We start from the raw sequence: 22,917 nt of genomic DNA on the forward strand, positions 1-22,917 counted from the left end.
TTGACAGTGCCTGGGTAAATCCTGGTGGCTGCTATATGATAAGATATTTGGTGCAAGTACTGAATATCCCTTAAATACCAGGGGGTCATTTAAAGTGATTAAACCAGTCCGGAAAGGCTTAACCGGTTAGTGCCTCTGAATATCAGCACTAACCGCTAAAGCTGTAGCCAGCTATTTTGTGGGCAGTCAGGGGGTAAAGTTGGCACTTATGGCATTAAATGCAGATAGTCAGCACTTAACTGCCTAAGCTAACCAGACAAATCAGACCGCATAAAATTCAGTCCTATCTTTATCCAGTTTCACTTAGGCGGTTAAGTGCTGAATATCATTTTGCAATGGGGAGATACATCTAGATAAAAAAAGATCCCTAGGGATTGTACGGGGATTACGGGGGAGAGGGATAAAACATAGTAGATGATGGCAGATAAAGACCTGCACGGTCCATCCAGTCTGCCCAACAAGATAAACTCACATGTGCCATTTTTTGTGTATACCTTACCTTGATTTGTACCTGTCCTTTTCAGGGCACAGACCGTATAAGTCTGCCCAGCACTATCCCTGCCCCCTCAACTACCCGCCCCGCCTCCCACCACCAGCTAAGCTTCTGGGGATCCCTTCCTTCTGAGCAGGATTCCTTTATGTTTATCTCATGCATGTTTGAATTCCGTTACCGTTTTCCTCTCCACCACCTCCCGCGGGAGGGCATTCCAAGCATCCACCACTCTCTCCGTGAAAAAATACTTCCTGACATTTTTCTTGAGTCTGGCCCCCTTCAATCTCAATTCATGTCCTCTAGTTCTACCGCCTTCCCATCTCCGGAAAAGGTTTGTTTGCGGATTAATACCTTTCAAATATTTGAACGTCTGTATCATATCACCCCTGTTTCTCCTTTCCTCCAGGGTATACATGTTCAGGTCAACAAGTCTCTCCTCATACGTCTTGCAACACAAATCCCATACCATTCTCGTAGCTTTTCTTTGCCGCTTCCATTTTTTTAACATCCTTCGCAAGATACGGCCTCCAAAATTAGTGATTGGCCACTGTTAGAAACAGGATGCTGGGCTCGATGGACCTTTGGTCTTTCCCAGTATGGCAATACTTATGTACTTATAAATTGCTACTCTATTTAAGTCTCTTTCTCCTGAGAAATCGTCCCACACCACCTCCTTTGCCTGGGCCCAGCATCAGAAAGAATAGTCCTGAATGGAGTGAATTAGTGAGCAATCGATGCTGTTAACATAAGTTAATTGAGTTATGTCACTGCTTACTCCAGGATTTGTAGCATGGAATGTTGCTACTATTTGGGTTTCTGCCAAGCACTTGTGACCTGGATTCACCACTGTTGGAAGCAGGATATTGGTCTAGATAGACCATTGGTCTGACCCAGCATGGCTATTCTTATGTTCTTATGAGATCTAGATTTAACAGTGGTTATGGCTAGTCTTTAATAGAAGTGTATGTATTTTACTTGATATAACAACTGCCGTTGTGTTGTGATTTGTGTTTAATAATATTACCAATAAAAATATTTCAAAATCAAAAAAGATCCCTATTAGCTTTTGCACCTGCCTCAAGGTATGTGCAAGTGCCAGCTCTCAGTTTAGACCAAAGAGGTCACTAACAAGGGACATATGTAAAAACAGACAGCACTCCCTACCCCCTGACATTGCACAGATCCTCCTCCCACCCTGGCAGCCAGACTATAACCTCTCACCTCTGAGAGCCCCTTGGCTCTTACTGGGAGTTCCCTGGTGTCTAGTACGGGGCAGGAGCGATCCCCAGATGCTCCTCTCTCGTCAGCACAGCCAGGGATCAAAAGGGTTCCTCTGACCCCTAGTGGTAGTCTTATGGTACTACAGCTAGAGGGTTAAGCTGCCAAATAAGGAACATACCCTCTCTGAGTGATGCATACCTAGAAAAAGGGCAGCACCCAATTAAAGTTACAAGAAGGAAGAAAGTGACCAGTCCAGAGGTGTATCTGAACTGCGGCGGTAGGGGGGGCCAGAGCCAGAATGAGGGGGCACATTATAGCCCCCCCCCCGCCGCCGCCGTCACCGATCCCCCCCTGCCGCCGTCACCTACCTTTGCTGGCGGGGGACCCCAACCTCCGCCAGCCGAGATGCGCTTCCTCCTGCCGCTGCCTTTAAAAATATTCTTTCAGCTGGCGGGGGACCCCAACCCCCGCCAGCCGAGCTGAGGCCTTTGAAGTTCTTCTTCGTCCTCGTGCTGTTCAAAGCTGCATCCAGTTTCGGAGTCTGACGTTGCAGCACGTTGTACGTGCAGGACGTCAGACTCCTGCACGTACAACGTGCTGTGACATCAGACTCCGAAACTGGATGCAGCTTTGAACAGCACGAGGACGAAGAAGAACTTCAAAGACCTTGGCTCAGCTGGCGGGGGTTGGGGTCCCCCGCCAGCTGAAGGAATATTTTTAAAGGCAGCGGCAGGAGGAAGTGGACCTCGGCTGGTGGGGGTTGGGGTCCCCCGCCAGCAAAGGTTGGTGATGGCAACGGCGGGTTGACGGCGGTAGGGGGGTCCAGGGCGAAATCTGTGGGGGGCCCAGGCCCCTGTGGCCCCACGCAGATTCGCCCCTGGACCAGTCACTCCATTCAGGACTATTCTTTCTGATGCTGGGCCCAGGCAAAGGAAGTGGTGTGGGACGATTTCTCAGGAGAGAGAGACTTAAATAGAGTAGCAATTTATAAGTACATAAGTATTGCCATACTGGGAAAGACCAAAGGTCCATCGAGCCCAGCATCCTGTTTCTAACAGTGGCCAATCCAGGTCACAGATACCCGGCAAGATCCCAAAAATGTACAAAACATTTTATACTGCTTATCCCAGAAATAGTGGATTTTCCCCAAGTCCATTTAATAACGGTCTATGGACTTTTCCTTTAGGAAGCCGTCCAAACCTTTTTAAAACTCCGCTAACCGCCTTTACCACATTCTCTGGCAACGAATTCCAGAGTTTAATTACACGTTGAGTGAAGAAAAAGTTTCTCTGATTCATTTTAAATTTACTACATTGTAGCTTCATTGCATGCCCCCTAGTCCTAGTATTTTTGGAAAGTGTGAACAGACGCATCACATCTACCCGTTCAACTCCACTCATTATTTTATAGACCTCTATCATATCTCCCCTCAGCCGCCTTTTCTCCAAGCTGAAGAGCCCTAGCCGCTTTAGCCTTTCCTCATAGGGAAGTCGTCCCATCCCCTTTATCATTTTTGTCGCCCTTCTCTGCACCTTTTATAATTCCACTATATCTTTTTTGAGATGAGGTGACCAGAATTGAACACAATATTCGAGGTGCAGTCGCACCATGGAGCGATACAAAGGCATTATAACATCCCCATTTTTGTTTTCCATTCCTTTCCTAATAATACTTAACATTCTATTTGCTTTCTTAGCCGCAGCAGCACACTGAGCAGAAGGTTTCAACGTATCATCAATGACGACACCTAGATCCCTTTCTTGGTCCGTGACTCCTAACGTGGAACCTTGCATGACATAGCTATAATTCGGGTTCCTCTTTCCCACATGCATCACTTTGCACTTGCTCACATTAAACGTCATCTGCCATTTAGACGCCCAGTCTCCCAGTCTCGTAAGGTCCTCTTGTAATTTTTCACAATCCTCCCGCGATTTAACGACTTTGAATAACTTTGTGTCATCAGCAAATTTAATTACTTCACTAGTTACTCCCATCTCTAGGTCATTTATAAATATGTTAAAAAGCAGCGGTCCCAGCACAGAGCCCTGGGGAACCCCACTAACTACCCTTCTCCATTGAGAATACTGACCATTTAACCCTACTCTCTGTTTTCTATCTTTTAACCAGTTTTTAATCCACAATAGAACACTACCCCTATCCCATGACTCTCCAATTTCCTCTGGAGTCTTTCATGAGGTACTTTGTCAAACACCTTCTGAAACTCCAGATACACAGTATCAACCGGCTCACCTTTATCCACATGTTTGTTTGCCCCTTCAAACAAATGTAGTAGATTGGTGAGGCAAGATTTCCCTTCACTAAATCCATGTTGACTTTGTCTCATTAATCCATGCTTTTGAATATGCTCTGTAATTTTGTTCTTAATAATAGTTTCTACCATTTTGCCCGGCGCCGACATCAGACTCACCGGTCTATAATTTCCCGGATCTCCTCTAGAACCTTTTTTAAAATTGGCGTTACATTGGCCACCCTCCAATCTTCCGGTACCACGCTCGATTTAAAGGATAAATTACATATTTCTAACAATAGCTCCGCAAGCTCATTTTTCAGTTCTATCAGTACTCTGGGATGAATACCATCCGGTCCAGGAGATTTGCTACTGTTCAGTTTGTAGAACTGCCCCATTACATCCTCCAGGTTTACAGAGAATTCATTAAGTTTCTCCGACTCATCAGCTTCGAATACCATTTCTGGCACCGGTATCCCACCCAAATCTTCCTCAGTGAAGACCGAAGCAAAGAGTTCATTTAATCTCTCCGCTACGGCTTTGTCTTCCCTGATCGCCCCTTTTACTCCTGCTTTTAATATACCTAAAAAAAATTTTACTATGTGTTTTTGCCTCCAATGCAATCTTTTTTTCGAAGTCCCTCTTGGCTTTCCGTATCAGCGCTTTGCATTTGACTTGACATTCCTTATGTCGTTTCTTTTTCAGTCGGTTCCTTCTTCCATTTTCTGAAGGATTTTCTTTTAGCTCTAATAGCTTCCTTCACCTCACTATTTAACCACTCCGGCTGTCGTTTGGTCTTCTGTCCTCCTTTTTTAATACGTGGAATATATTTGGCCTGGGCTTCCAGGATGGTGTTTTTGAACAGCATCCACACCTGATGTAAATTTTTGACCCTCGCAGTCGCTCCTCTAAGTTTTCTTTTCACCGTTCTTCTCATTTTATCATAGTCTCCTTTTTTAAAGTTAAATGCTAACATATTTGATTTCCTATGAATACTTACTTCAAAGCTAATATCAAATCCGATCATATTATGATCACTGTTATCAAGCGGCCCCAGCACCATTACCTCCTGTACCAGATCACGCGCTCCACTAAGGACTAGGTCTAGAATTTTTCCTTCTCTCGTCGGTTCCTGTACCAGCTCCTCCATAAAGCTGTCCTTGATTTCACCGAGGCATTTTACCTCCCTAGCATGTCCCGATGTTACATTTACCCAGTCAATATTAGGGTAATTGAAATCACCCATTATTATTGTGTTGCCCAGTTTGTTTGTGTCCCTAATTTCCTTTAACATTTCTGCATCCGTCTGTTCATCCTCGCCAGGCAGAGGGTAGTACACTCCTATCATTATCCTTTTCCCCCTTTACACATGGAATTTCAATCCACAGTGATTCCAAGAAGTATTTTGTTTCCTGCAGAATTTTCAATCTATTTGATTCAAGGCTCTCGTTAATATACAATGCTACCCCTCCACCAATTCGATCCACACTATCACTACGATATAATTTGTACCCCGGTATGACAGTGTCCCACTGGTTATCCTCCTTCCACCAGGTCTCAGAGATGCCTATTATATCTAATTTTTCATTTAGTGCAATATATTCTAACTCTCCCATCTTATTTCTTAGGCTCCTGGCATTTGCATATAGACATTTCAAACTGTGTTTATTGCTCCTATTTACATCATGCTTAGTACTTGACAGTACTAATTTGCAATCTTTTGTCTGATTTTTATTTACTACAACCTCACTATCAGGATACCCTATCTACTTTTTATCTACTACAACCTCACTATCAGGATACCGTATCTTCCCTGTTTTGGTGATATCTTTGAAAGATACCTTATCCCGAACCATGCGCTTTCGAGCGACTGTCGGCCTTCCCCCCATTTCTAGTTTAAAAGCTGCTCTATCACCTTTTTAAATGCTGATGACAGCAGCCTGGTCCCACCCTGGTTAAGGTGGAGCCCATCCTTTCAGAATAGGCTCCATCTTCCCCAGAATGTTGCCCAGTTCCTAACAAATCTAAAACCCTCCTCCCTGCACCATCGTCTCATCAACGCATTGAGACTCCGGAGCTCTGCCTGTCTCTTGGGCCCTGCGCGTGGAACAGGTAGCATTTCAGGAAATGCTACCCTAGAGAAACTGGATTTGAGCTTTCTACCTAAGAGCCTAAATTTGGCTTCCAGAACCTCTCTCCCACATTTTCCTATGGCATTGGTACTCACATGTACCAAGACAGCCGACTCCTCCCCAGCACTATCTAGAATCCTATCTAGGTGACGTGTGAGGTCCGCCACCTTCGCACCAGGCAGGCAAGTCACCAGGCGATCCTCACGCCCACCAGCCACCCAACTATCTATATGTCTAATGATCAAATCACTAACTACAACAATTGTTCTAACCTTTCCCTCCTGGGCAGCACTTGGAGACATAGCCTTGGTGCAAGAGGATAGTACATCCCCTGGTGGGCAGGTCCTGGCTACAGGAGTACTTCCTACTTCACCAGGGTGATGCTCTCCTTCTAGGAGACTTCCCTCCTCCAAGGTAGCACAAGGGCTACCAGACTGGAGGTGGGACTTCTCTACTTTTCTTTTCTCACCTGACTTCTCTACTTTTCTCACCTGTAGGAGCTGAACTATTGACTTAAAAACATGCACAAACACAGAATTGAAACCAACCAAACCATACTCCCCAGGAAGTATCCAGATGAAAACACCTTGTAGACCTTAGATGAGAATAAAACATGAAAACAGAAATTACACAGCTGTTTCATTATCCCACATTTTAGCAACATAAAATAATCTCTACCAGTTTCATATATACACAAACTACTACACTGTACCTGGTGCCAGAGGTTAGTGTCTTACCCTGATGGCGTTTGCTCCTCCTATTATCCTTTTTTTTCGAGTTTCACTCAAGTTTGAAATACCACAGTGTACGCTGGGTAGAAATGACTTGATATAATTCCTTTCTTTAAAAAGAATGGTACATGTTAATATTTGGATGCACATTTTTATGCTTGATATATTTCTATAGTTATTCTTCCACCACAAATCATTTGATTTTGAAGTAATTGCAAGAAAAAGGGGGGGACAGAGGGCAAATAAAAACATCAACCTTTCTATAATCTTCATGAAGAACAGGTTGATATTTAGGACTGGCTGAACCTTATATTGGATCCTAGGCAGCTTAGGTGTATAATTTATGGAATCACATTGTGACAACGTTGGGCCACTGCCCAAAATGTTCCATCAAAAATGATGGGGGCACCCACATTTAAGTGCCAGACACACGTGTGAATGCACAGAAATGCCTGCACTTTTATACAGAAGCTAAGCTCTATTCCAGAGGTGGGCAACCTCGGTCCTCGAAGGCCGCAACCCAGTCGGGTTTTCAGGATTTCTTCAATGAATATGCATGAGACTATCTGCATACAATGGAGGCAGTACATGCAATAGATCTCATGCATATTCATTGTATCCTTAAAGTCACTATACTATTATAACCCAATGATACCAATCTTTATTAAATCTAATTTAAAAACGTTTGCTACTCAAGTCTATGTCCGATCCTTTCCCCCGCTCATTATACGGAATCTACTGGACTCAGAGCATCAGGCATTTATATTTAAACATCTGAATATTGTAGTTCCTCGCTGTATAATGAGTGGCGGAAAGGATCGGACATAGATTTGAGCAGGAAAAGTTTTTAAATTAGATAGCACATTGATGTTATAGTGAGCTGGAAATGTTTTTAAATAAATGATATCACACTGATGTTATAGTGCAAAGTATATGTTTTGATATGAATATTTTATTTAGATTTAATAAAGATTGATATCATTGGTTATAATATTACAGTGATTTTAAGGATATAATATTATCAATAGTGACTATATTGAATAATATTTCACCCAGTGTTAGTGCTGGTGATGCATATTCATGGGGGAAATCCTGAAAACCCGACTAAGTTGAGCCCCTTGAGGACCGAGGTTGCCCACCTCTGCTCTATTTTGAAAGGGCACGAGTAAGTGGCACAGCAAGGGGGGCGTTCACATGGGGGCAACATGGATAGTGCTGCCACTTACAGAATAGAGTACGTTATATGTTCCCATGATGCTTTTAGGCGCTCGCAGTTGTCTGGTTTATGGCTGGTGTGGCTGTGATCACTTAGAGCCCAATATTCAGCCAATGGCATTAAACCTGGAAATTCAATGCCGGGCCATCTCCGGGCACCAGCACTGAATTTCCAGGTTTCTGGAGCTAGCTATCACAAGCTGGTTAAGTGCGATACTCAGCACTTAACCAGCTACAGGTTATTGCATAAGATAGGACTGACTTTTATGTGGTACTTTTTATGCAGTTAACCTGGCCGGTTGCTGAATATTAGCACTTAACCGGCTAAGTGTCGATTCCAGCCCCAGAATGCCTCCCAAAATAGCCGGTTTTCAATTCAGCGCTGATTATTTTGAAAATTAATGGTTAACCCTGAACAGGTGATTTATGTAGGATTCCAATATCAAGAGGAGAAACCAAGCACCACAACTGACCCACCTATCTTCATGCCCATGAGCTGCAGACAGTTGCTCATGGAGTGCCTGACTGGATGGCTCCTGGCAAGGGTTCAGAAGAAAGTGGGGTGTTTGACCACGGCAATACAGGACCTGGAGGGATGGATCTTAAAAATACTTGTTTATTGCTTCATGCGGACAGTTCATTTGTCAACGAGCAAGTCCCTTCGTGAAAGGTCTTTTTAAAGACCCACTCCATAGACCCACACATTACGCGTTCCCTAACGCACGCATCAGCTGATTTCCAGCGTTTGAGTCCCACTATACGGTAATACCGTCGAGCTAGACTCCTGATGCAGGCCTAACGGTTGTGTCGAGTCTTTCTTTCATCAATAAACAAGTATTTTTAAGATCCATCCCTCCAGGTCCTGTATTGCCGTGGTCAAACATCCCACTTTCTTCTATACCTGTGTTCTCCTGTGGGGAGTTCGAGTTCTCCGCTTGTTTGCGGATTTGTTTGTTCCTGGCAAGGGTTGGCATTTCTTTTTTTTAAGAAATAGCAGTAAAACCAGGACTGGATTAAGGCCCTTTACATGTTTTGGCATTTTTGGATATGCCTAGTTTGCCTATGCCTTAATCCAATCCTACAGATAATTTAGAATATTTAAGAGCGGGAGGGGGGGGGGGGGGGGGGGGGTCACATGCCTGTTCAGTTTTAATCAAATTTGAGTGAGGAGTACAGTGATTTTCTAGTCTTTTCATGCAGAACACTAAGAACAAGAATCAAATTACAAATTAGACAGATATATGATGAAACAGCAGTGTTACACATCTCATGTTGCAAAATCAGTTTTTTAAGAGTTGCACTAAACTATAGGAATCAATCCAATCAGTTTTAACTAGAGATTAAACATAATCTCTTGGGAAATTAATTTGTAAACGGTAAGATGCTGCTGATATTGGGACTGAATGTACAGAAATTGACATTTTGCTAAGGAAAAAATCTGACATTTACAGCCTAATCCTATATAATAATTTGCACCTCCAATGTTCCATTGCTGTCTGGCTGCCTGAGTTCGTAACATCTCATGACGTCAGCAAGCCTCCAGCGTTCCATTCCCCCTTACTGCCCCGCCCTCGCGTCAAAACGTAATGATGTCAGAGGGCGGAACAGTGAGAGGGAAGGGAACGCTGGAGGCGAGCTGACGTCAGGATGTTACCAACGGAAGGGAAGCCAGCCAGGCCAGCCAGAAAACGATGAGGTACAAAGGAAGAGAGAATCGTGGCACATCGAGGGGAGGGCAGAGCAGAGCAGAATCGATGGACATGGATGGAATGGGAGGAGAGGACAGGAGAGAAGAGAATCGTGGGACACAGATGGGAGGGCAGGGAAGAGGAGAATCGCTGGACATGGAGGGGAGGGAAGGGCAGGGGAGAGACAAAAAATCACTTACAAGAGAGCCTTCCTAGGGCCCGTTTCATTGTTGAGGAAACGGGATGGGTTCTACAAGTTTTATATATGGTGCTAATAATTGCATGCATAAATTTGGGTATGTGCCCAATTTCCGCACACAATTTAATTGAATAAGAAATTAGCGCCAATAATTGGGCACTAATAATCAATTATCACTAATTTGTGTTAATTAAAATTTACACGCACATAAAAATTTACATGAGATTCAAAAGGGGGTGTGGCTAGGAGAGGGGCCTGGATGGATCAGGGGCATCCCTGAAATGTAAGCAAAGATTTAGGGGTCCTTTTACTAAGGTGCGCTGAAAAATGGCCTGCGCTAGTGTAGGCGTGTGATTTGGGCATGCACAGATCCATTTTTCAGTACGCCTGTAAAAATGCCTTTTTAAAAATTTTGCCAAAAATGGATGTGCGGTAAGCATCACCCCCCCCACCACCCCTCAATTGCTACTGCTGTCACCTCCCTCTCCTGCTCCCAGACCACTGGCGTAACAGTTCCCAGTCTCCACCTACCTACCCTCTGCTCTCTTCAGCCTGCCATCCGACCCCTTTCATTTAAATAAAAAAAAATTAATCTCTAAAGCAGCAGCGCAGTGCCTTCTGTGTGAAAGTGGCAGATCGCCTCGGGCGGGCCTTCCCTCACTGTGTCCTGCCCTTGCGGAAATAGGAAATTACATCCAAGGAGGGCGGGACACAGTGAAGGAAGGCCTGCCCGAGGCAATCTGCTACTTTGGCACTGAAGGTGCTGCGCTGCTACTTTAGAGATTTTTTTTTTTAAATGCAGGGGGTCGCACGACAGACAGAAGGGAGCTGAGGGTAGGCAGGTGGAGACGGGACTGTGGTGCCAGCGACCTGGGAGCACGAGAGAGCGAGAGACTTCGGCGCCGGGCCCTCCTTGTTGGCCCGGGCCCGGGGAATTTTGCCCCCCACCCCCCCTCTCGGCGGCCCTGCTGGGCTGTAATGATCTACGCACACCAAATACCAATTACTGCCCATTTTTGCCATGCATCAGAAAATAAAAATAATTTCCCAGATGTGCGTAGCGGACGCCTGTAAAAAATGAAATTACTGTCCGGGCAACACAGTAGCCGGGTGGTAACTCCAAATTGGCACACGTTGGGCGCATGTAAGTGCCTATGCAGCTTAGTAAAAGGGCCCCTTATAGAATAAGGGAAATACACATGTAATTAAGGCATTACAATTTGCACCAGGTTTTACTTGGTGTAAATCAGTGGCGTAGCTACATGGGGCCACGGGGGCCTAGGCCCCCATACATTTGGCCCTTGACCCCCTGTCGCCGACCCTCTCCACCCCCCCCTCCCGCCGTCGCCTACTTTTGCTTAGTAAAAGGGCCCCTTATAGAATAAGGGAAATACACATGTAATTAAGGCATTACAATTTGCACCAGGTTTTACTTGGTGTAAATCAGTGGCGTAGCTACATGGGGCCACGGGGGCCTAGGCCCCCATACATTTGGCCCTTGACCCCCTGTCGCCGACCCTCTCCACCCCCCCCCTCCCGCCGTCGCCTACCTTTGCTGGCGGGGGACCCCAACCCCTGCCAGCCAAGGTCCTCTTCTTCCGGCACAAGGCTTCGTTCTGTTTCTGAGTCTGATGTCCTGCACATGGTGGTGGTGGCGGCGGCGGCGGTGGCGGGGGGGGGGGGGTGGTGGTGCTAAAATGTGCCTCCTCACCTCAGGCTCTGGACCCCCCTCCCGCCGAAGTCTGGCTAAGCCCCTGGTGTAAATCCTTGCACCTAAAACTGGGCGCAGATCCCAGTGCCAAATGCTATTCTATAAACGTCGCCCAACTCTGAACACCGTTTGTAGACTAGAGCTTAGCACAAAAGTTTAATCGGAGCTGATTGTTTGGCACCATTTATTACAATTGAGTCCTTAATCTTGTGTAGCAGGATCATCCTAATGTGCCACCTGTGTCCACAAAGGGGGACATTCTAGTGTCTCTGTTCCTAACCTGACATGTCTTGGAGGATGGGTCAGCAGCCAGGGCTGCCGAGAGACTGAGCTGAGGCCGGGGTGGGGCTGCCACCCCCCCCCCCCCCCCAGGACTGCCGCTGCCACCTCCCATCACTGCCGTGTAGCCAGCTGCCAGACTACAAAAATTGGGGGACTGGAGCCCCAAGTGGGAGGAGGTGCACATTTTGCCCCACCTCCCTGCCCCCCCCGCCGCAACTCTACATACCTTGACTGGTGGTGGTCTCCAAGCCCCGCCAGCAGAAGCCTTCCTCCAGCGCTGTTCTCCACTGCATTGCCTGCCCTGCAGCTTTTCCCCTCACACATGAGCATGTGCGATGTGAGGGGAAAAGCAGCCGTAGAGCAAGCAATGCGGCAGAGAACAGCGCTGGAGGAAGGCTTCTGCTAGTGGGGCCTGGGGCCCCCGCTAGCCAAACCAGAGGCCCCAAAGCCCTGTGGCTGCTCCTTCACAGTCTCGAAGGGGGGCCTGGCATCCGAGTTTTCTCTCTCCTGCTCTTGTCAGGACAAGATGACCCAGGTCCCGTCATGAGCAGGAGAGAGACAGACCCCAGTACTGGGCCCCCTTTGGAGGCCAGGCCCAGGGGAATCTTCCGCTTGGCAAAATCATGCATGCTATAAAAAGGTGCACATACCTTTCCTCATGTTTATTTGCATAAAAACTTTCAATTATGGCCCCACTTTACTGGTATTTTTTAAATACATATACAGATATCCATATTATATATTTCATACATCTACAGATATCTATATTTGGTTGGCTGTAAATAGCTTATTACAACCAAGGATTGAAATAAAACCTGGCAGTGCTCCATTGGGTATTACCAGCTCAAATATTGCCTTTGAGTGCTGTTGTCTAGGGAAGTCTACAAACACCAGGTCAATGACTGGGCTCAGCAGGAAGTAAATAGAAGATAAGCAGAATGGAACATTTGAGAAGGTGTGGCCTAATGACAACAGCATAGAGCTATGGGATTGATTATTAATAGATTTTCCCCCTCCAGGTAGTAAATGCAACTTTAATTTGCAAGATGAATCCTGAGATGGCAGATCAAATTCCTGCTCTGCCGCTGACATGATGTCATCTTTAACATACAGTCTTCATGTAAACCTTCCTCATGTTTGAAATACACATTTGGGGGACTAGGTGTGTTCCAAAGGACAGTATTTTAGTTTTATTATTATTATTATTTTTACATTAAATCACTCATTAGCAGACAACACATGAGAACTGTATTGAACTGAACTGAATGGGTGACCAAACAGTTGGACTTGCAGCGCCATTTAACTGGGTAGGAGAGGCTCGTGCCCACTTAAATAGCACCGTCTGAGTCCAGAGCTGATATTCAGTGGCACTTAACCAGAAAGTGCCACTGAAATGAACTCTGCCACTGCACTCTCCCTTTAGTGCAAGGGCAATCTGGAGGCATAATCAGGGCGGACCCAGAAGTTATCTGGGCACAGAATTGCATATACAGCAATCCTAATTTGCTTGGCTAGTTATCCGGTTACCAGTGAATATTGGTGGTAACCAGATCATTTTTAGGAGCCACCGAAGAGCTGGATATTTAGTGCCGATACCTGATATGGGCCTGGACTGAATATCCAGATCTAATTCAGGTGATGGCAACAAATGTTTATAAAGACCCTGGTCACCACTAGCCGATTCCTACCTGAAAATAAAATAGACAGAGAGCACTTTCACTGTTTACTAGTACTTTCCTTTTAGATCTTTCCGGGTGCTAATGCCCACATTGATTGGACTGAAAAAATCCTGCATATTTTGGAGTTGTGTAAATAGATGAGTGGCTAACAGCACTTTTTTTTTCATGTTGCAAAAATCTTTGTGTACGATACTTAGCTTTGCAGGATGGACATTTACTCTCATATGCAATCTTTGCACATCTCAAAATTTTTCAGAGACCAGACAGAACTGGACTGTGAAAAATCTATCTTTTAGTGGAATGCACAAGGGGCTACATTCGATAAATGGTGGCCACAGGGTCCCTATTACTAAAGGGTCAGCGCGTGGCAACAGGCTTACCATGCGCCAATCCGGGACTACTGCCGAGCTACTGCAGGAACCCGGCGGTACTTCCCACTCCCAGTGCATGCCATTTCCAGCACTACAAAAATAATTTTTACCCAGCGGTAATTGGGCAGTACGCGTTAGCGTGGGAGCCCTTACTGCCACCTCAATGGGTGGCGGTTAGTGCTCCCCCCACCTGAAATGGCCGTGCGGCAACTGGTTCACTTACCTCACAGCCATTTCTTTTTGTGAAATGGTAAAAGGGGGCCGCTATGGTAAAAGGGGGCCTCAGTGTACAACAAAAACACGTGCTGACGCTAGCTCAGGCCCCCTTTTACTGCAGTTTTGTAAAAGGACCCCACAGTTAGGCATCAGGATTATCTGCGCTCAACTAGTATTCTGTAAAGGGCACTCTGTGTGGGGTGTCTTTATAGAATCTTAGCTTAGCGTGCAGGCTCATGCCTAGCTTTGGGCGTGAGCATTTACTCCTGCCAAAGGCTGGTGTAAATGCTCTCACCCAACTGATGGCAGTTCTAAAACATCACGCCTAATTTCTGGGAACACCCCTGACCTGCACATGCCCCTCCCATGGCCACACCCCCTTTGGAGTTGCACGCTATGAAATTTAGGCATGATTGTAATACACATAGACCAGATCCGTGCGTATCTCTTAATTACTGTCAATTAAATGTTTTGTAAACTCCAATAATTGATTGTTAGCACCTGATTGACTATGGATCTGGGATCTTTGTCCAAATTTGGGCAAACTATACAGAATCTGGTGGTACATACAAGTTAGTCATAGTTCTTACATTTGGAGGTCACTATATTTGGGTAATAGAGATAGGGGATAGGATTGCACCCAGAGGGTAGGGTGGAGTAGAAGAAGACAGTGAAAACAACCATATAAGAAATAAAAGTCACTGTCTACTCCTGTTACCCCCTGAAATAAACTAGTGGAGAGGCAGGGTTGTATTCTTCCTAGCAAGAAAGTTCTGGAGGGACTTTCAAATCCATATTAATTTTTATTAAAAGGAAAAGTGTAACCTAAATTTTAAAAAGTTGGAGCATACTTACCATTATCCATACTGTTTTGTACAATTGTGCTATCTTCTGTAACAAAACAATAAATAATAGTTTTGTTATATACAACATATTTTGTATTTTATTTTGCCATCCTATGAACAGTGGTTGGTTGAATAGATTAACTGGGGTATCCTGTAAGGGCATGTAAAGCTCCTGAGAGCTGAAGTGGAAGTGCCCTGTTTTCTATTTTCTGATTCACGATAAATTGTACATATGGGGCTTCTAATTCTAGGTTTCAGCTGATAAACAATTATAAAACACCCTCAATTGGTGTTTATTGGATAAACACTGCAAGAACACCACTTTCCCCAGCATTTCTTCACCTCTCCCCTGGCTTGGCTTATATCCTGTGTGCTGATAACTCCTAAGTGACATTAACATACATATCTGATGCCACTTATAACCCTGGTCTCATCACAAAGTTCCAGGCACCAGCTAGCTCTCTGGGTCAGCACCCGAACCAGGGTCACTACAAAAGTTTTATTTCTTTCTGAGCTAGACACAGGCCGTGGCCATGCTTGATCCTGATAGGCCATAGAGTTTTAAAACCATGCTTTTACTGTATTTCTTTATCAGTCCGGGAGCAAATTAACTTCACTCTCACTCCAAAGAAACTCTCCACGCTAGGATTTGTATTTTATGCAAAACAGAACTTTACTGGAACGCTGCAACAGGAAGATATCCAAATCAGGGCTGCCGAGAGGGGGGAGGGTAAGATTCCCCCGGGCCTGGCCTCCAAGGGGAGCCTGGCGCTGACAACAAGACTTCCGGTGGCAGGCACACAGGAAGAAGAATCTGCTCCCCTGGTCTGTCTCTGTCCTGCTCTTGTATGCCGGGACCCGGGTTATTGAGTTAATGCTTTAACGCAATTCCACCACCACAGGTCCTTCTTCCTGCTTTGTCCCACCTCCTCCTGTATGACGTACTTCCTGTTTCCACATAGGCAGGAGCATAGGCGCCGACTCCGTGGGTGCTGTGGGCGCTCCAACACTCCCAATATTTCACCCACTGGAAGTTCCCTTCGCCAGCCCAGAATTTTAAAAGTCCCTCCCTCCCTCCCTCTGAGTTCCAGGGTCCTCCCCCCTCCCTCCAAGTTCCAGGGTCCCCCCCCCTCCGAGTTCAGGGTACTCCCCCCCTCCCTCTGCATTTTAAAAGTCATCTTACCTCGTCGGGGTTACACCGTCAGCAGCAGTGAAAAGCGTACAGGCTTGGCGCTTCAGCCCTTCCCCTCTCTCAGCTCTGGTCCCACCCTCATTTCCTGTTTCCGCAAGGGCAGGACCAGAGCTGAGAGAAGGGAAGGGCTGAAGCGCCGAGCTTGCACGCTTTTCACTGCTGCTGCTGGAGAGATAAGATGACTTTTAAAATTCGGAGGGAGCGGGAGAGGACCCTGGAACTCAGAGGGAGAGAGGGAGGGAGGGGGAGGACCCTGGAACTCAGAGGGAGGGCGAAGGACCCTGGAACTCGGATGGGGGGAAGGATCCTGGAAGTCAGAGGTAGGAGGACCTTGGAAGTTGGTGGGAGGGGGGAGGAGGACCCTGGAAGTCGGAGAGAGGGGGGAAGGACCATGGAACTTAGAGGGAGGGGGAAGGACCTTGGAAGTTGGAGGGAGGAGGACCCTTGAAGTCGGAGGGAGTGGGGAGGGACCCTGGAACTCGAAGGGAGGGGGACCCTGGAACTCAGAGGGGGGGCCCTGGAACTCGAAGGGAGGGAGGGAGCCTGGAACAGGGAGGGAAGGAGGGAGGGGGCCTGGAACAGGAAGGGAGAGAGGGAGGGGATCTGGAACTTGGAGGGAAGGAAGGAGGGGGCCTGGAACTCAGAGGGAGGAGGGGCCTGGAACATGGAGGGGAGGGGGAGGGGGGAGGGGGAATGCATCACCTGTAAAAAAAAAAAAATGTCAGCACCCCCAATCATTTTGAAAAGTTGGCTCCTATGGGCAGGAGGGAACATGGCAGTAAGAAGGATCTGTGATGGCAGAGCTGCGTTAACGCGATAACCCAGGTCCTAGCACACAGGTGCAGGAGAGGCAAATTCAGGGAGAGAGCAGACACAGTAAGTGACGGGGGGGGGGGGGGGGGCGGGGGCTGAAGCAGTGAGGGACAGTGGCAGCGGTAGCCCAGTGTGGGTGGTGGCAGTGATGGCAGCAGCCCAGGTTGGGGGGGAGGGCAGCGGCTCTGTCCTGGGCCTGGTTTTGTCTTTTGGCCACCCTGATCCAAATTTCATACTATCTTGTAACAAACGAGATCTTGGGAACACCCCTGACCTGCACATGCCCCTCCCTTGGCCACACCCCCTTTTGAGTTGCATGCTATGAAATTTAGGCATGATTGTAATAGACATATAGACCAGAGCTGTGCATTTCTCTTAATTACTATCAATTAAATGTTTTGTAAACTCCAATAATTGATTGTTAGCACCTAATTGACTAATTTACGTATGGATCTGGGATCTTTGTCCAAATTTGGGCAAACTATACAGAATCTGGTGGTAGATGCAAGTTAGTCATAGTTCTTACATTTGGAGGACACTATATTTGGGTAATAGAGATGGGGGATAGGATTGCACCCAGAGGGTAGGGTGGAGTAGAAGAAGACAGTGAAAACAACCATATAAGAAATAAAAGTCACTGTCTACTCCTGTTACCCCCTGAAACAGGGGCGTATCTGCGTGGGGCCTCAGGGGCCTGGGCCCCCGCAGATTTCGCCCTGGACCCCCCTACCGCTGCCAACCCTCCCCCTCCGTTGTTGTCGCCTACCTTCGCTGGCGGGGGACCCCAACCCCCGCCAGCCGAGGTCCGCGTCCTCCTGCCGCTGCCGGCTGCCGTTAAAAGAATTCCGTCAGCTGGCGGGGGACCCCCAACCCCCGCCAGCCAAGCCGAGGTCCTTTCATTTCTTCTTCCAGTAAAGCTGGCGCCGAAAGTTTCTTCTGAGTCTGATGTCGCTGCACGTTGTACGTGCAGGACGTCAGACTCAGAAACAGAATGAGCTTCATTCTGTTTCTGAGTCTGACGTCCTGCACGTACAACGTGCAGCGACATCAGACTCAGAAGAAACTTTCGGCACCAGCTTTACTGGAAGAAGAAATGAAAGGACCTCGGCTTGGCTGGCGGGGGTTGGGGGTCCCCCGTCAGCTGACGGAATTCTTTTAACGGCAGCCGGCAGCGGCAGGAGGACGTGGACCTCGGCTGGCGGGGGTTGGGGTCCTCTGCCAGCGAAGGTAGGCGACAACAACGGAGGGGGGAGATTGGCTGGGGGGAGGGGGATCGGCAATGGCGGTGGCGGGGGGGGGGGCTATAATGTGCCCCCTCACTCTGGCCCTGGCCCCCCCTACCGCCGCAGTTCAGATACGCCCCTGCCCTGAAATAAACTAGTGGAGAGGCAGGGTTGTATTCTTCCTAGCAAGAAAGTTCTGGAGGGACTTTCAAATCCATGTTAATTTTTATTAAAAGGAAAAGTGTAACCTAAATTTTAAAAAGTTGGAGCATACTTACCATTATCCATACTGTTTTGTACAATTGTGCTATCTTCTGTAACAAAACAATAAATAATAGTTTTGTTATATACAACATATTTTGTATTTTATTTTGCCATCCTATGAACAGTGGTTGGTTGAATAGATTAACTGGGGTATCCTGTAAGGGCATGTAAAGCTCCTGAGAGCTGAAGTGGAAGTGCCCTGTTTTCTATTTTCTGATTCACGATAAATTGTACATATGGGGCTTCTAATTCTAGGTTTCAGCTGATAAACAATTATAAAACACCCTCAAGGTGAAATTAGGCCTTACCTGCTAATTTTCTTTCCTCTAGACCCTCCAGACCGGTCAAGACGCGTGGGTTATGCTCGCCTACCAGCAGAGGGAGACTGAGAACACTAACTTCAACTATGTACATATAACCTGTGCCCATCCCACAAAAGCCAGTATACGCTTAGCAAAGCAGAGAAAACCCCCTGCAACCTGAACTCTGAATCTAGAAAACCCCTGTACCTGGAAAACCAATAGTCAACACCAACAGTGTGCTCAGACAGACGGAACGTCAAGCGCCCCACTCTGTCAAGTATTATGGACGAAGAAAACTCTCCGACCCAGTGAAAGATAAAAGGAATAGTCATAGCAGAACACGGCTCAAATACTTCTGATACGAACAATATCTCTGAAATCCATAGGGCGGGCTCTTGACCGGTCTGGAGGGTCTAGAGGAAAGAAAATTAGCAGGTAAGGCCTAATTTCACCTTCCTCAGCGACCCTCCAGACCGGTCAAGACGCGTGGGAAGTACCAAAGCAGTAGAAACTTAAGGGTGGGACCCTCGCAACGCAGAAGACAGCACAGCCGCTCCAAAACATGCATCCTCTTTTGCCTGAACATCAATCCTATAATGCTTCACAAAGGAATGAATGGACGACCATGCCGCTGCTTTACAAATGTCCTGCGGAGGAACAAAACTACTCTCCGCCCAGGAAGCCGCAACCCCCCGAGTTGAATGCGCCTTAAGTAACGGGGGCACCGAACGCCGCCTCAACAAATAAGCCGAGGCAATAGCCTCCTTCAACCACCTGGCCAGAGTCCCCTTGGAGGCCGCAGCTCCTCTCTTGGGACCTCCAAACAAAACGAACAACCTATCCGAAGCCCGGAATTCTCGCGTTCTACTCAAATAGGACCGCAAGGCGCGCCGAACATCCAACTTAGCCAACCGACGCTGAGAGGCATCCCCCGAACGATCCCCCAACACCGGTAACGAAATCACTTGATTCACATGGAACGCTGAAACCACCTTAGGAACAAAGGAAGGAACCGTCCTCAAAGTCACTTTCTCTTTCGCAAAGGACAGAAAAGGCTCCCTACAAGACAAGGCTTGCAACTCTGAAACTCTCCGAGCGGAAGCAATGGCCACCAGAAAAACTGTTTTCAAGGTAAGATCCTTACATGTGATGGACGCCAATGGTTCAAACGGAGGACCCACCAGAGTCTCCAAGACCAAATTCAAATCCCAAGGCGGAACCATCGGACGACGGGGCGGCCGAATCAACTTCACTGCCCTCAGGAACCGCCCTACGTCCGGAGAAGCTGCCAAGGAGAGTCCTCCAATCTTACCTCTGAAACAAGACAAAGCAGCAACCTGCACCTTCAGGGAAGAAAGGGAGAGCCCCCTGTCCAAACCATCCTGCAAAAACTCCAAAACCTCCATCACCGAAGCCCGCAAAGGGACAACATTCCGTTCAAGACACCAACTCTCAAAGATGCGCCACACCCGCACATAAGCCAACGACGTGGACTTCTTACGCGAACGCAACATTGTATCAATGACCCTGGCCGAGAAACCCTTCTTTCTCAATCTGTGCCTTTCAAGAGCCAAGCCGTAAGCAAGAATGGAGACGGGTCGGCCATCTCGATCGGCCCCTGCACCAGTCTCACCCGAGACCCCAGGGGAAAAGGATCCTGCACTAACAACCGCACCAGATCTCCGTACCATGGCCGACGAGGCCAATTGGGCGCTATCAGAATCACTAAGCCGGGATGACGACAGATCCGCTGTACCACGCGGCCCACCAGCGGCCACGGCGGAAACACATAGAGCAACTGCTGAGTCGGCCACGGCAGAACCAACGCGTCGAGACCCTCGGCTCGAGCATCTCTTCGACGACTGAAGTACCGCGCGACCTGCGCATTGTCGGCCGATGCCATGAGATCCAACACCGGCCGACCCCACTGCAACACTATCCGCTCGAACACTGAGGGATGGAGAGCCCACTCTCCGGGATCCAACATGTGCCTGCTCAGATAATCCGCGTCCACATTGTCCACTCCTGCTACGTGGCCTGCCGAAAGAGCCTGAAGATGAGCCTCTGCCCACCCCAACAACTCCGCTGCCTCTACGGCTAATCCCGGGCTCTTCGTCCCCCCCTGCCGATTCACATAAGCGACGGCCGTGGCATTGTCGGAAAGAACTCTGACCGCCTTGCCCTCTAGCAGACTCTGGAAGGACCGAAGAGCCAACCGAATTGCCCGAGTCTCCAGGCGGTTGATGGACCACGCCGCCTCTTCCGACGTCCAGCGCCCTTGGGCCACCTGCCCTAGACAATGCGCCCCCCAGCCTAACAGACTCGCATCCGTGGTCAGTAACACCCAATTCGGCACCTCTAGCGGCATACCCTTCGCTAGATTCGGAGTGTGAAGCCACCAGCGGAGGCTGCGCCGAACCCTCTCCGGCAGCGCTAACCGCTCCTCCAACTCCTGGGACTGAGGGGACCAACGAGTCAACAACGAACTCTGCAACTGTCTCATGTGTGCCCTGGCCCAAGGTACTACCTCTATAGATGCCGCCATCAGACCTAACACCTGAAGATACTCCCGCGCCGCAGGCGCCCTCTGAGCTCGGAGCTGACGTATCTGAATCTGCAGTTTGGAAATGCGAGGAGCCGTCAAAAACACCCGGCCTCGCTCCGTGTCGAACCGAACTCCCAGATATTCTAGAGACTGTGACGGGACTAGGTGACTCTTGGCCAGATTGACAACCCAACCCAGCGACTGCAAAAAGGACACCACCCGGGCGGTAGCCTCCTCGCTCTCCGCCTGCGTCTTGGCTCGAATTAACCAGTCGTCGAGATACGGATGCACCAAAATGCCCTGCAACCGTAACGCCGCTGCCACGACCACCATCACCTTGGAGAAAGTGCGAGGAGCTGTAGCCAGGCCGAATGGGAGCGCACAAAACTGAAAGTGACTCCCTAACACCACAAAACGAAGAAAACGCTGGTGCGCCTCTAGAATGGGGATGTGTAAATAAGCTTCTGTCAAATCCAATGAAGTCAGAAATTCCCCTTCCTGAACCGCTACAATGACCGAGCGCAACGTTTCCATCCGAAAGGAAGGGATCTTTAGAGCCGCATTGACCCTCTTGAGGTCTAAAATGGGCCGAAAAGAATCCTCTTTCTTTGGTACCACGAAGTAAATGGAGTAACAACCGGTACCTCGTTCTTCTGGCGGAACAGGCACCACAGCGCCTAACTCTACCAGACGTGACAGAGTGTCTCGCACTGCCCTTGCCTTGCGCCTTGAATGACAGGGAGAGACGAGAAAGAAATCGGACAGAGGACCGTCGAACTCCAGCGCGTACCCGTCTCGCACTATCTGCAGTACCCACTGGTCTGACGTGATTTGGGCCCACCTCTGGTAAAACAAGCGTAAGCGAGCCCCCTCACGAACCAGAGGCTGGACCCCCAAACCATCATTGCGACCCACGGGACGTACTGGCCGCTCCAGAAGAGGCAGCTCGCCCCCCCCGGCGGCCCCCACGAAAGGGCTGGGTTCTCTGAAAATAACGACCCCGGAACCCCCCCGAGGACCTACCCGGCCGATACCGTCTAGCTTCCTGAAAACGGCCTCGCACAGCAGAGCCCCTAGACGCCTTGGGCCGAAGCTCTGGAAGCCACGGGATCTTAGTATCACCAAGACCCCTAACCAACTTATCCAATTCGTCTCCAAAAAGCAAAGCGCCCTTAAAGGGAAGCGAACACAACTTTGCCTTGGACGCAGCATCTGCCAGCCAGCCCCGCAACCACAGGGCCCTTCGAGCCGCCACTGCGAGGGTCATGTTCTTCGCCGATGCACGCAACAAATCATATAGCGCATCTGCCAAGAAGGACGAGCCCATCTTCAACTTTGCCAAATCCTGCACTAAGGCGGCTCTATCAACCTGCGGAGCATCTAGCAGCCTCTCAGCCCAGCGGAAACATGCTCGAGCCACCAGACCTCCACAAACTGAAGCCTGCAAAGCCAGCGCCGATAAATCAAAACTGCGCTTCAGGAATGTCTCCAATTTCCTGTCCTGAGGGTCCCGCAAGGCAGCCCCTCCATCTACAGGAATTGCAGTA

At 48.3% G+C, this 22,917-nt stretch overlaps 1 protein-coding gene across 1 annotated transcript in view; it reads right to left on the reverse strand.

Moving 5' to 3' along the window:
• The window catches only part of CFI (complement factor I), a gene marked incomplete at its 5' end in the record, with an annotated part of 98,540 nt that overhangs the window by 25,790 nt on the left and 49,833 nt on the right, over nucleotides 1–22,917 (reverse strand). Inside the window, 2 exon segments of the mRNA XM_030190814.1 lie at nucleotides 6,832–6,935; nucleotides 18,538–18,573. Coding sequence (XP_030046674.1) covers nucleotides 6,832–6,935; nucleotides 18,538–18,573 — 140 coding nt within the window.

Source organism: Microcaecilia unicolor, chromosome 2, assembly GCF_901765095.1.
Source record: "Microcaecilia unicolor chromosome 2, aMicUni1.1, whole genome shotgun sequence".
Classification (NCBI taxonomy): domain Eukaryota; kingdom Metazoa; phylum Chordata; class Amphibia; order Gymnophiona; family Siphonopidae; genus Microcaecilia; species Microcaecilia unicolor.